The sequence below is a fragment of the Pelophylax lessonae genome (assembly GCF_965119305.1).
Source record: "Pelophylax lessonae genome assembly, chromosome: 4".
Lineage (NCBI taxonomy): Eukaryota > Metazoa > Chordata > Amphibia > Anura > Ranidae > Pelophylax > Pelophylax lessonae.
The window spans coordinates 65,709,037-65,723,894 of record NC_138771.1 but is presented as its reverse complement, the minus strand read 5'-3'; the positions used below and the strand labels follow the sequence as shown (position 1 = coordinate 65,723,894).

At 43.1% G+C, this 14,858-nt stretch overlaps 1 protein-coding gene across 1 annotated transcript in view; it reads right to left on the bottom strand.

Moving 5' to 3' along the window:
- Positions 1 to 14,858, bottom strand: part of ADAMTSL3 (ADAMTS like 3) — a 730,739-nt gene that overhangs the window by 25,883 nt on the left and 689,998 nt on the right. Inside the window, exons 24-27 of the mRNA XM_082255626.1 lie at positions 14,165 to 14,347; positions 11,040 to 11,156; positions 8,346 to 8,558; positions 650 to 833 (exon numbers count right to left, since the gene is read on the bottom strand). Of these exons, the coding sequence (XP_082111752.1) occupies positions 650 to 833; positions 8,346 to 8,558; positions 11,040 to 11,156; positions 14,165 to 14,347 (697 nt within the window). The remainder of the gene's footprint in view (positions 1 to 649; positions 834 to 8,345; positions 8,559 to 11,039; positions 11,157 to 14,164; positions 14,348 to 14,858) is intronic.

Sequence of the window (14,858 nt, the reverse complement as noted above, 5' to 3'; positions counted from 1 at the left end):
CCGAGCCATACCAGGGGCACATGCACCACAGGCTTCTCTCATAGCATGGCTTTCGGCCAGACCAGTGCCTCTCCATTCCACAGGAAGGCATCAGAACTTTGGGTGAGCCTTGCCCACAACTGGGGGCAAGCACAAGGCCAGATTAAACCCAGGAGGAAAAAGGCCCCCCCACCGCCTCCACCATTCAACCTAATTACATCAGGGAAGTACTAACTGGCCCCTCAACTGGAAAAGGGGTAAGGGTTCTCTCCCTAACAACTGATAAGAACAGATACTACACTTGATCTTAGCCATAAGACAAAGATGCCCTTTAAGCGGCATGATTGGATAACAATTTGAGAGTACTCAAGCAATTTCACCCACGCAGCAAGAGGGGTTCCGGCTGGAAAGGGGTAAACTGACTTACAGTTTGCCCAAGATTGGTAAGTTCTGGCATGGGTTCCAGAATTGGGAGACTTGGAGAGACTTTATGTGGGAAAGCGTCTCCAACCCTAAATATAGGGACATTGGTGAAGAAAGGTTTACCCTGGTTTTGAAAGAACAATGAAGTTTTACAAATTGCTGGCTGGTGATCATGGGCTCCCATATTACAGGTATCGTACATGCATCTCACACCTAAAGAAAATTGTCAATGATCAAAATCACTCACTTTATTGGACAGTCCTGTATGTTACAAGGCTGAGGACTGCCTGCTAATGGCTGAAGATGCTCACACAATGAATTGTCCACCCTCTGTCCTTCAGAGTTCACACAGTGCTGTGTTCTGATTTGAAAGCCCATGTTTCCACATGATGTTGAGCAAGGTGTCCACTCACCATATTCTAGACTGTACACTGTAACAACATAGATTTGAATATATTTAATAACATTCTGCAAATGGTGGTGCATTACAGTAAAATATTAGTAACCAGATAGTTTTATCTCTTCAATTACTCTATATTTCTAGAAGGCAACGTGTAACTGGTTACCTGTGTATTACAAACTATTTTTTCCTTGCATAAAGTTATTAAAAAGCTGTAGCCATATTATTACCCAGTTAAGAAATGTGCAGAAAAACAAAAGTTTTGCCCTTTGTAATTACTGTTGTCAATTTTCCTTTTCCTGTATTGTTTTCACCCTGATGTCAAAATTTACCCCAATGTCAAGGTAATGAATACGACTAATTAATCAAATTAAATACAGTACTGCAAAACACAAAGGCAGAATAGCAGTACTCGACCAATAAGAATCCATGTTGTTTTAATCTGTCTACAGGATAGTGATCTCTGACTGGTGGCTATAGGTTATTGCATTTTGCACCCCATTCTCTGTAATTAGTAAGCCTGAATGTTATATTTCAGAACTTAATGTACACTAGATCCTCCCCATAAACATAGGTCAGCCATTGATGTAAATAATGCAATGCCATCATCATTGTTAGATAAATCCATGAGATCCCAGTAATCACATATGTGGATGGCACATAAAGGACTTGTCAAAAAACATTTCCTATGTTTCTTACTTTTTCACAGTTTGTTTGGTGAATGGGTAGGGGTACGATGTACCTGATACCCATTCCCATGGGGGGGGGGCAGGATCTGGGGGCCCCCTTGATGAAGGGGGTTTCCAGATCCCAATAAGCCCCCTCTGCCCCAGAGCACCCACCCTCCCATGTTGAGGGCATGTGGCCTGGTATGGTTCAGGAGGGGCCGCTCATTCGTACTCCCCTTTCCTGACCTGCCAGGCTGCATGCTCGGATAAGGATCTGATATGATTTTGGGGGGGACCCTACGCCGTTTTTTTTTCAATTTTGGTGTGGTATGGACTGGGGGGGGACCCTAAGCTGTTTTTTTAATTGTCCTTATCTGTATTGCTGGGACCTGGCAATACATTACAGCCGCGAGCAAGTTTAAATTACATTTTTTTCTTTAGAAATGTCAGTATTGCTGCAGCAATCTGTATACATCGTACAGATGCTCCATTTCACAAGCAGACTAAGGGGACCCCCCAGGCACAATATTTAAAGGAATTTTTCATTTTTATTGTTTCACTTTAGGCATCATTCAAATCACTGCTCTTTTAAAAATTATTGTTTTTTTAAAAAAAAAATTGCATTGATACATGTCTCCAAGGGCAGTACCCAGGTCCCCATACACTTTTTATGGCAATAACTTGCATATAAGCCTTTAAAATGAGGACTTTTGATTTTTCATGTTCGTGTCCCATAGACTTTAATAGGGTTTGCATGTTCGCTAGAACTTTTTTCCTGTTCGAGATGTTCTGATGCAAACTGAACAGCGGGGTGTTCAGCCCATCCCTGGCGGTGACCAGAATGCCACCTTTAGGCCCCTTTCACACAGGCGGACCGTTCAGATCCGCCTGTCCATTTTTTTGGCAGATCTGAACGGTCCCCCCATGCATTCCTATGGGGCATCGGATGGCAGCGAAGACATGTCCGCTGACATCCGACCCGATCCGATCCGTCAAATCTGGACAGATGGAAACCCTATTTTCCATCCGTCCAGCGGATCGGATTGGATGGGATCGGATGAGAACGGACCGACGGGACCACCTTCGGGACGTCCCAGAGCAGTATCATAACTGAGGGGTGGGAAAATGGAAAAAAAAACCCTCGAGGTAGACCACCGGTCTCCTCAAATTGCGGCCTGCAAAACCTTGCGGCCAAATGAGGCATCCGCCGATGCCGTCACATCAATTTTATAGAATTTTGTAAAGGTATGTACCGACGACCAGGTGGCCGCCTTACATACCTGGACCACTGACGCCTGATGGCGAAAGGCCCAGGAAGTACTGAGCGCTCGAGTGGAGTGCGCCCTAACAGGGAACGGAGGACTCTGACCCTTAATAGAATAAGCCTGTACCACCGTTTGTCTAATCCATTTGGCAATGGTCGCGGCAGATGCAGGCAAACCCTTTCTGGGGCCATCCGTGATCACAAAAAGTGAATCCGTCTTACGGAATGATTCCGTAGATTTCAGGTATACCCTGATTGCCCGAACCACATCTAAGGAATGCAACGCATGTTCCCGATGATGCTTGGGCTGAGGACACAAGGAAGGTAGTACAATATCTTCATTCAGATGAAAATCTGAAACCACCTTGGGAAGAAAAGATGGCTTAGGATGAAGTACTACCTTATCCCTATGAATCACTAGGTATGGGGACTGGCATGATAATGCAGCCAGTTCTGACACCCTGCGAGCAGAAGTAATAGCCACCAAGAAGGCCACCTTCTGGGATAGAGTAAGCAAGGGAATCTCCCTGATGTTTTCAAAGGGAGGTTTCTGTAGAACCGACAAAACCAAATTAAGATCCCAGGGCGGTAAGGGCGCGCGGACTGGAGGAGCCAGGTGCCGCACCCCCTGGATGAAATTCCGCACCAAGGATTTGGTAGCTAAAGGCTTCTGAAAGAAGATTGCTAATGCTGAAACTTGACCCTTGATGGTGCTCAAGGCTAGCTTCTGCTCAACCCCTTGTTGCAAAAAGGCCAATATTCGAGTCACCGAATAGGTACGTGGAGGAAATCCTAAAGATTCGCACCACGCAATATAAGTCTTCCATGTGTGATAATAGACTTTGCTGGAAGTCGCTTTCCTTGCTTTAATAAGGGTAGGAATGACTGAAGTAGACAAACCTCTGTCCTTCAGTACTTGGGTCTCAATGGCCAGGCCATTAAAACCAGCGACTGTAAAGCACGAAGGTAAATTGGTCCTTGAGACCACAGACACTCCCTGAGACGAAGTTCCCACGGAACGTCTGCGACTAACATGTCCAAGTCGGCCAGGCCGGCTTGAGGAGGCCAGCCTAGAATTTCTAGGACCACTGGCGCTGATTGGATCTGAACCAGGCGTCCCTAGAGCTATCTGGCCCCGACCATCCGAGAAAGTCTGGTCGTTTTCTGTTCCCACACATTTATCAGATACCTGATAGTTATCAGGAAAGGTGATCTTTTCTGGTTGAACCTCAGGGACCGAAGTCACCCGACTAGAGGCTACTTGGCCTATCTGGTCAACCAGATCCGATTCCTGTGAGGTATCGGGACTAATCTTAGGAAAAGGTAAAGGAAAAGATCTTTTCAGGGAACGGTAACTACCGCTTCCTGTGGTACTTAAATGTTGGAAGGGAAGAATCGCACCGGTAGTAGTGGTTGATGCTCGATCTAATGTCCTGAATACCGGTGAAAACGTCCCCCCACCCTGAAACCGGGTGGGGGCGCACCTTCAGGCTGTGTACTCCTTTACTTCGGGTTTGGCTGGGTTGGTCCTCTGCTTGTCCGACCAGCCCTTCTTGAACCCTCCTGGAGGAGTCTTGCCTTTCCCGCTAGTACCAGCCGGGCGCCCTTTATGGGCGGTAAAGAAAGGTCCTCGCTTGTTGCGAGGTCCCTTAGCTTTTGCAGCCTGTGGCAAAAAAGTGCTCTTGCCCCCAGTGGCATCCTTAATGATTTCATCTAGGTTGGCTCCAAATAGACGATTCCCCTGAAAAGGGAGATTGGTCAAGGTCTTTTTGGAACCTAGGTCAGCTGACCAGCATTTTAACCACAGCACACGTCTGAGGATCACTGCTAACTTAGATGCATGCCCTAATAGGGGAGTAGTGTCCAAGGCTGCGTCACAGATAAACCGTAGCCCTTGTATGATCTGTTCCATCAAATCAGATGTCTCCTGGGGAATATCTTTTCCCCTAAGATCTTGGCGTACCATTTTCGCCCATTCCGTAAGTGTCTGGGAAACTAGACCAATAACGATTACTGGTCTAAATGCTGACCCTATCAGAGAAAAGATAGTGCGGGACTCTGCTTCTATCTTTCGATCCACCGGATCCTTAAAGGACGAAGTGTCCTCCACTGGAATAACCGTGGCTTTATTCAGCCTGGAAATAGGCGGATCCACGATTGGTGGTACCGTCCATTTCTTAATGATGGATTCCTCAAACGGATAGCGTCTAGCAATACGTTTGGAAATAGTAAAGGTACGCTTAGAATGCTCCCATTCTCCTTTAATCTGATTACCAAAACATTTAGGTACAGGAAAAGCCTTCGCCGTCTTGATGGGCTTATTAGTACCAAAAGGCATCTCTGTTTCAGTTGCCTCTGCCGGTAAAGCCTCAAGTTTTAAGGTTTCTTGCACTGCCACAACTAGTGCGTCCACCAATGCTTCTTCCTGAATAATAGCAAGAGAAGAAGCGTCCTCCTCACTTTCTGAGGGGGCTTTACCTGGGATAGCAACCCTTGCAGAGGAACCTGCAACTGCCGTGACCATCTCTGAATCTGAGTCAGAGGTGTCAGATAGTATAGGGGTAGGCGGGGGTCGCTTCCTTGACCCCCGTCCCTGACAGGCCGCCTCCACCCGAGCCACCATAGACTCCAAAATTGCTGTAAATGACTCTATACTCTGTGCACCGGCGGGTCCCGAGGCCCCCTCGAGGGAAACAGGTGGGGGAATATGTGTGGCAGGGTCCATGATAACTCCAGTTACTTCCTGGATAATATAATTCAAAAGTAAAGAAAAAAACTTTTTTTTTTTTTTCCTGACCCCCAGCGCCACAAAAAAGCCCCTTAGTGTTACCTGCTAACTATCGATCGAGAGAGAGAGAGATAGACCCCCAGGCTCACCACTTGATGCTCAGAGTTAAACTGCAACAGCTTACAGCGCTGTCTTGACAAACAGGAAGTCTTTTGGCTGGCTGCCCAGGAAGAAAGGAGGCGGCTCCGCCCCTCTGCACGCCTTCCGGCGCCTCCCCCAAGCTCCACGAGGTGTAGGATCACCTCAAACATGGCCGCCCCCATGCTGGAGACACGAGGCTACGCCAAAATGGCGGCTCGTGCGATCCTGCAAGAAAAAATGGCGGCGGCCTGCTGAATGGCGGTGTGCTGCAGGGCACACAACACTGTCTCTGCCTGGGGATATGGCGTGGTTGGCGGTATCGGCCCTGGCGGACCACATGGCCGTTCGGGAGGCCTGCTAATAGCTGGAGATCTGATTTGGAAGGCAGTCTACATGTCCGTGGCTTCTGACTGGTAGGTAGCTTATACTTAACCCATAAGATTCCCAGAATGCCACAGATTACATCTTTTAAACATGTATACAATAGATTGTTAGCTCCCAAACCAAGCCTTCTGGCTTTTTGTACACAAAAAATCACACTCAAAGTAGGAGGATCTGTGACATGTTATAGGATAGAAAGGACTCTTTCTTACCATACAGAGAGGGGCCCGCGTTCACCACAAAACCCGTCAGGGGGAAAGGGGGAACATACTACTCACCATACCGGAACCAGGCGGGCACCAACTCCTGACAGTACCCCTCTCCACCGGGGCGGGAGGGCTGTCGACCGATACGAACGCCGTGACTCATGGTCTTTGGCGTTTCAGCGAGACGTTTAACTCGCGGGTTCAGTCCTTTTAATGGGACTTTGTCGCGGCCGACCCAGCGCGGAGCTATGGCCTGCACGCGCTCGTAGGCTGAACTGGGGTGACCACCGGATCTCAACATCCAGCCCATCGCCCAGTTCAGCTTTCTTGCTTGAAGATCTCACAGGAACACTGGAGAAAAAGCTGTCTAAAAAAATCCTTTAAGAAAAAATTCTTGCCAGGACCTAAGATCCCAGCAAGGTGTCTAGGTCCTTACTCCTAACTAGACAGAAAATAACTGATTTGCTGAGGCAGAGAGAGAGAGGATATACCCTCTGGGACTGCCCCTAGGGTGTGGCCAGAGCTTTTTAATTTCCTGTCTAGTCCTGCTCCTGCGGAGGTAACATAACCCGAAGGTGGTGTATCACAGAGGACTACGTCTGTCGATGAGCGCTAGAGAAAATTCTATTCTATCCAGACTCTACACAGAAATCTATATTTCTGAGCTCGGGGATCAGTGCCATTGTCCTACTCCTATCCCCCCCCCCATTCACACTTTAGGTTAGAGAATGTTAGGCAATTTTCAAACATTTTTTTTTTCAACCTTTTTTGTGCAACTTTAGTAATGAAGTGCCGTACACAAGCTTTTTAGAACAGATCCATAGACTTTTATTATAGGATCGCCTAAAAAAACATGTGTTTTCTCGTGTGCTCCCACTGAAGTCAGTGGGGCCATTAAACATCCCATTATGCTTCTAAAATAACTCATGGCAATGAAAGCGGTAAAACAAGCAATATGAAGGATGGAGAGGGCAGAAGGCGCATGTGATCGGTGCAACTTTTCTTGGTAGCAGTGGCTGCTGTTAACTCTCACAATGCTGCAGGAAAGTTGCTCAGGGCACTGCAGGGAATTTTTTTTACCAGCAGCAGCCACCTGCAGGTAATGAATGCGCAGGGATATGCACTATTACACATAACTAATGGGATAGATTTATTAAAACTGGTGCACACAGAATCTGTAACAGCTGTGCATGGTAACCAATTAGCTTCTTGGTTTTATTGTCAAAGCTTACAGTAATTTAACAAGCTGAAGTTAGAAGTTAATTGGTTACTATGCATAGATACACCAAATGCTGGGTGCACCAGGTTTAGTAAATACCCCCCAGTGTGTTAGGTGCTGCATTAAAAAAATAATAATAAATTATATTTTAGCTATAAAGCCTAACTCTAGCCAAACTTATCATTCTTAGTTTTTAATAGAAAGGGGTAAAATACAATTTCCATCAGGGTTTTTTCTGCCTTTGATTCCTGTTGGGAGATATTTCCTTAATTCTTGTGATACCAGTACAAGAAATGGGGATGTGGTTCTGTTGGGTCACAAAGGCATAGACAAGGATAAAAACAGAACGTCTGACAATGTTTTTATTGTCAGAAGTTGTAAACCTTCAGCACTCCACTACATTTTTTGTTACTTCCTCTCCTGCAAATACAAAAGGGAAATAGTAGACAGATTCATACTTTCTAAATTCATTGTAGGGGCATTAAAGGCATTTCCTCATTATGCAAAAATGTAACAAACACACCCACTTTCATAGAAATAAAAAATGTGCATTTGTTTATATATTTATACATGTATACATTTTTGCGTTGCAGCCTGCAGAGCAACGCCACCACAATCAGTACAACTGTATGGACCTTCAGTTATGGGTCTGGAGAAAAAAAAACAATGGACTTGTGCTCCACTGCAATCTGTGAGTCTCTCAGTTGTGGGGCAAATACGACTTGTAGAACTGGAGCTATGTACAACCACACTACATTAAAAAAGCAACAGGATTCTCCAGGGAGAAGCACACAACAATTCTTGGGGGGATGTGACTGTGTTACATGTTACACCATAAATATAGATGTAGCATGAAACATGGTCCACAAGGCCAACTAAGCCTTTAACCAATAATATTCTTCTGCTACATGTGAAAAGAGTCAAATTAAACATTACCTTCCAGGGACACATTCACCCAGGCAGACATTGTCTTTGAGTTATTTGAAGTCCAACATCTGTATTCTCCAGTACTCTGCTCTGACAAAGAGTTTATTTCCAATACACGGCCAGATACAAGAACCCGGTATTTCAAACCCTTCAATTCTTCTATGGGTTGTTTCCTTAGAAACCAGTGAATGGTGTTCGGATGGCTTGTCTGCACTGGACAACCTGCAGAGTCAATAACAGCATTATACAACAGACAACACAAATAATCCAGTATGAGGGTTTGAGCTTAGATGAAGGCCAAACATTCATGTAGGACAGTATCATTTTGAATATATGCCTAGGAACATCACTGGTTGCAAGATATAGATAACTGGGTCACTTAGTGTCATTGGTTCTTATATTGCAAGGATCTGTCTGCACCATGAGCAGTGGTGCTGTACAGCCCATGTACAGCACAGTTGCCTGCATCCTAGCAACCAATGATGCACAGCTAAAAAGCATAATTGGTTACTAGGATGCTGTCAGTGGGGCCATAGCATCATTGGTTGCTCTGCCAGCATCCAAGCAACCAAAGTGGGTGGTTAAAATGAGGGGGATAGGACGCAGTAATTAAATATTTCCAGCAGTCTGGCTGCTGTGTGACTTAACATTAGACTGATTTTGTATTCTGAAATACAAAGTCCACAGTGCACCTTTATATGTGAATTGAGCTGTAAACCTTTCATATAGTGCATGCCTCTTTTAATCCACTCGATGCCCTGCTGACTGGATAAAGCCCATCAGATATTAGACAACAGACATGCTGGGTAAAAGGGGGATGCAGTGTTTCACATCCATGCCTCTGCTGTGCTTCTCTAAACTGCAGTCAATTATCCTGACATGTTAAAAAAGTTATGAACATACAATATTATCACCATTTTATAATACAGTTATAACTACACAGGTACCACAACTGTTTTGCTTAGTTTCAGAAATTATCTTTCTGACTTTTTATACAAGGTTCAAAAGTTTTGACCATGATCTCTTCTTCCTGATAGTAGGGGCGGAGTTTCAGGACACTGTGCATACTCATAGAGGTCGATTTACTAAAGGCAAATAAACTGTGCACTTTGCACTCTGCAAGAGTAGTTACTCCAGAGCTTAGTAAATGAGGGAGAGCTCTGTTGACTCCCATCATCCAATCATGTGCAAGCACAAATGCTTTTTTTTTTGTAAATTTTCCTTGCACGTAATTGGGTATTCTTTGCAAAGTGAAGCTTTACCTCATTTACTAAGCTCTGGAGCAACTGCACTTTGCAAAATGCACAGTCAATTAGTCTTTAGTAAATCAACCCCATAGTGTGCCTGTATGTCCAGCCTGTCTGTTTGGCCTGAGGCAGAATGCAGGCTGTGCTTGAGCAAAGGGAAGTGCTCAGGACCACCTGGCCAGATCACCAGGTGAAAATAGAGAGAAAAAAGCCTAAGAAAAGAAAACTGATGCAGCCACCAAATCTAATGATTGGTAACCTGCAATATATCACATTTTTGGTTTAATACAGGAATGTCCAACCTGCGGCACGTGGGCCGCATGCGGCAATGGGGCCCACCCAGGGTCGGCGCTACCGCTAGGCAGTGCACCTCGTCCTCTACCCAGCATGTGCAGTGTTTCCGACACCTACCACCATGACCACTTCAAATCACTGAAGTGGTCATGGTGGTTAGAGTGTTCCTTTAATATTTCTCTGTATACTGATTCCATTTTATTTGATCATCCTCTAGTGTTGTTAAATTAGTGCGGGGGGGGGGGGGGGGGCGCGGCTGCATCGTTTTATTACTTATATACCTTAACTATAGTATATATTTTATATGCGGCCCGAGAAATTTTCTCTACACTCAATGTGGCCCAGAGAAGGCAAAAGGTTGGACACCCATGGTTTAATACCACTTCAAGTCCTCATGTACACTGGATGTTATAAAAATGCCAGTAACGATAGATGTAGAAAGCTGTAGAATGAGTATTGCAGCGTTTTTTGCAGTAGCGTTTTTATGCACTTTTTAGCGCTTTTTTAGCTTTTTTTTTTAAGCAAAACTATACTCCTTCAAAAGCTTATGGTTTAAAAATGCTGACAAAAGCAGAACAGCTGAATTTTTACAGCTAGAGCACTTTTACAGCTAAAAAACTCCACTTAAAACCCAATAGTTCTGAGTTTTTTCCAGCCAGAAAACGCCCCTGCCAAAAAGCGCTGATAACAGCCTATGTGTGCATGGACACATGGGATAACATGGTGGGGAGTTTACTGGCTGCAGCAAAAAATGCCTAAAGCCGAAAACAGCAACTGTAAAAAAAAAAAGGCCAGTGTGCATGAGGCCTTATGTGTTTGTTCCATACTTAAAGGGTAATTAATTGTGTTTATCACCCAGCTTTAGACTACCCTGACCACAGAATGGCAACATTGCTGTGCATGTATTGCTACTAACAGATTTAATCAAATATGCCCTTTTTTATTTTACTCAGTTACACTTTAAATGTTTGAATAATATTTTTTTTCATAAAATAGTAAAAACAAACATATAAATCATCAATTTAAAAATGTATGACCTTAAAAAGAAAAGAAAATTGACCTACAGCCATTATGAAACCTCTTAAACAATTATCTTTATGTCCAAAAAAATATTTTTTTTGTACTTGCACAAAGATGTATTATGCAGCAAAAAAAGATTTACCGATACGTAGGAGGTCCCCAGCTTTACCAGAAACGCTACTGCCTACTGAAGACGCCATCAGAACTCGCCTTTTGCCTTTCCTGGAAAGATCTTCAGTAGAGTTGTATGCTTTTTGACCTACAGGAAAAAAAATTAAGATAAATAACTGACCAATAGTCAGAACATTTCTGTGGTCCTGGGCCTTATGTTTAAAAAATGCTAAAGCTGGCAATGCACTAGATCAATTTAGTTTGACATTTTTCATTTTAGGAACAATTGTTTGATTTTTTTCATGGTTAGTGCGGTCATGGCGGCATTTATTTTTGATCTCATTAATAAGACATTTTTGAAGGAACAGGATTGAAACTTTTTTTTGAACAAACACATTTTCCAGTAATAGTAAACTATTGTGATCTCTGCGCCATGTAGACTGTTGAATGCGTTTACAAAACTGCTGGTGAGATGTAAGGTGTATAGTCCTCTCAGGTATTTTTATGTGTGTACCCAGCGCTGTCTAACAATAAAGTGTTTAATATGTATCTCTATTCATTATTTGTGCAGAAACATAATATTTAAATCACAATGCATAATACTTTTAGAAAATAGTGCAATCAGTGTAAAAAATGTGCTTAAACAATAAGTCCTTTAAAGTGTTGGTTATCGTATTCTTCCAGTGCAAGTATGTTCCAACAAGTGCCGTTGTGCCCCCCTCTGTTTGTGCCCTCACTCACTGACTAGTGATAGGTTAAACGCCTGTGTTTCAAAAATAATTCTCCAGTGGCAAAAAAAAAATTTTTTTTCTTTTGCGACTCCAGGCAGGTAGGTCAAAGAACCTCATATGAGTGTAGGGAGATAGAATCAGGAGAAATCCATAGTTTAATTCCAATTTTATTGTTAAAAAACATATAAAAGCCAATCGCGCACTTACAAAACTCTCCTCTTGCAAGTGAGCATGTAATGACGCCGTTCTAGATTTCAAAAGTAGCAGGTTGCGTTCCAAAGAGCGGACGCGATATAACCAGAAGTATCCAACTGTTTAATACATTTCACTCCACCCAGGAAGCGTCCCCAGAAGCTTCTGAGGACGCTTTCTGGGTGGAGCAAAATGCATTAGGCAGGTGGATACTTCTGGTTATGTCACGTCCGCTTTGAGGGGGCTTCCTGGGTGGAGCGAAATGCATTAAGCAGGTGGATACTTCTGATTATGTCACGTCCGCTTTGAGGACACTTCCTGGGTGGAGCGAAATTGGCTTTTATATGTTTTTTAACAATAAAAAAATAATTACATTTTATCCTGATTCTATCCCCCTACCCTCATATGAGGTTCTTTGACCAACCTGCCGGAGTCACAAAAGTAAGAAAAAAAATTTTTTTTTGCCACTGGAAGATTATTTTTGAAACACAGGTGTTTAACCCATTACTAGTTGGTGAGTAAGGGCACATAAGGAGGGAGCACAACGGCACTTGTTGGAACATACCGACACTGGAAGAATAAGATACCCAGCACTTTAAAGGACTTATTGTTCATGCACAATTTTTGGCACCGATTGCACTTTAATTTTCTAAAAGTATTATATATTGTAATTTAAATATTATGTTTCTGCACGAATAATGAATAGAGATACATATTAAGCACATTTCCAGTAATTAATTTGCTCAGGAAAGTCCATTTATTCCAAGATCAAATGTTTAAAGCAAATGAAATTTTAAAGTACATTCGAACAACAATTGGTCAAGTCATCAAATGTACTGAGAAATTTCATACATTTGAAAATCCACTAGTGTATGGCTAGCCTAAAGTAGAAAAAAAGTTTAACTATGACACCCTGGGCACACCAATCGCATTATTTCAAAGTGGTATTTCAATGGTACTTCAAGTGCGACTTGGAAGGCATCTGTGCGACTTCTTGCACAGATATCTACGCAAGTCACACCCAAACTTGCAAAAAGTAGTGCAGGAACAACTTTCAAAATTGGTGCGACTCCGAAGGAATTCGGAAAATAGGGTGTAACTTGTCATGGGATTTGAAACTGTCAAATCACATGACAATTGCCACTGGTGGGACCGGGGGCCAAGTATTCTTGTTCCCTTCCCCCTTCTCCAACTCAGCTTCATTAATCTGTAAAAAAAAAAGATCTGAATACTCCGCTCCGGCCCGCCATGTGATCCAGCAGCACAGTGTAAGGGAGTACTTGATAATGGCTCAGGATTCCGGGAGCTGTGACTTCACTCATAGGTTCCTATAGCCCAGCCGTTGTTGGTGCTCCCTCCTCTCCCCTGCAGCAGCCGATCACTGACAGATAGGGCAGCTGGAGCTGAGGCATAACATGGCCGGCCTGGACCGGACCAGATTTAAAATAGGTAAGTATATAGATCATTTTTATTCAGGCTCCTCTTCCACTTTGAATAATTGTTAATAGGTGACCACAGCAAACAGTCCACTTGTCTTTTCAGTCTCTCTCCTACTTTTCTGTGGTCATCGGGAACAGTTCTTGCTTCAGACAGCTTTGTATAGTAAATCAGTAGACTAGGAATCTTGACAAAACAAGTCACTTACTAGTAGGGCAGGTAGAAGTTTATTGTATCATAAATATTATTGGTTTTATTATTTGTGCCATTTGATACTTGCCATTGAGATGAATGACATAAAAAGCAATCATACCAAAGTGTTCTTGTTTAGCAGTGATTATAATGGCAGCTATGACGTAACTTTGTGGTAACCACTGTAAAAATCATCTCTAGAAAAATGACTTCTCCAGCCTTAACATTTGCAAGAAATAAAAGGAAAAATATCAGAAAAGAATCTAAATCTTTACCAAAAAAATATGTATGACTTTACAAGACATGGTTAGCATGCCGTTACCTTTACATGTAAATGGCAATACAGCTCCAATATATAATGAGCTGGAACACAGACACCAGAAAGACGTCATTTTCAGACCACATGCGCAACCGAAGGCTATAATTTAGAAAGTAATCCAAAGCGTTTTTTTTTTTTTTTTCATTAAGATGAGGTATTTAGAAAATAAAGGCCCAACCTAGAGCTATTATATCCCAGGAATGCTGTAAAAACTGATAGGATTATAAAAGTTCACCACAAGCTAGGTCATAACAAAAGAATGCAGCTACAAATTTTGATACTAACCAGATAAGTGCAGAACAGTCATTGCTACTGTTTTTCCAAGTACATTTGTTGCAGTGCAAATGTATATCCCTTCATTTTCAGAACTGATGTTTGTTAGCAGCAGGGAACTGTTCGAAAGTACAAATGAATTGTTTGGCAAGGAGTGGTCTTTTCTCATCCAGGTTAATTTGGGATTAGGTAACCCTATTGAGAAAAAAAAAAAACAGCCATGATATCATCTATACCACCTAGGGTTGACACTTTTTCTTCAAGCCAAACCCGAACACTTTAGCGGTGCACAGTACATTATTTTTTTTGCTTTCAGGTGGACTGAAACCGAGACACGATTCAGAACCCATATTGTTCAGGTGAATCCCGGACAGGTGACAACCCTAACACCACCATATAAAAGCTAAAACTCTGTTTGTTATAGTTGTCCAAATACCTAAGGTAGTGTCAGGCCTTTCAGCCAAATCCTTGGTTTGACAGAGATCTGTATAAGGCTAGATTAACATTGTTCCATGTGCTTTAATGCATGCATAGTATTGCTCACGTGTAAGTGTGAATGCACCCATATAGTTTGGTTTCCATTTACCATTAAACTGCAGTGCATTGGTGTGCACTAGGAATGGGCCGAACGACCCCCTGTTTGGTTCGTACCAGAACCTTTGAACATCGTGAACGTTCGGGAACTGAGTAACGAACCCCATTGAAG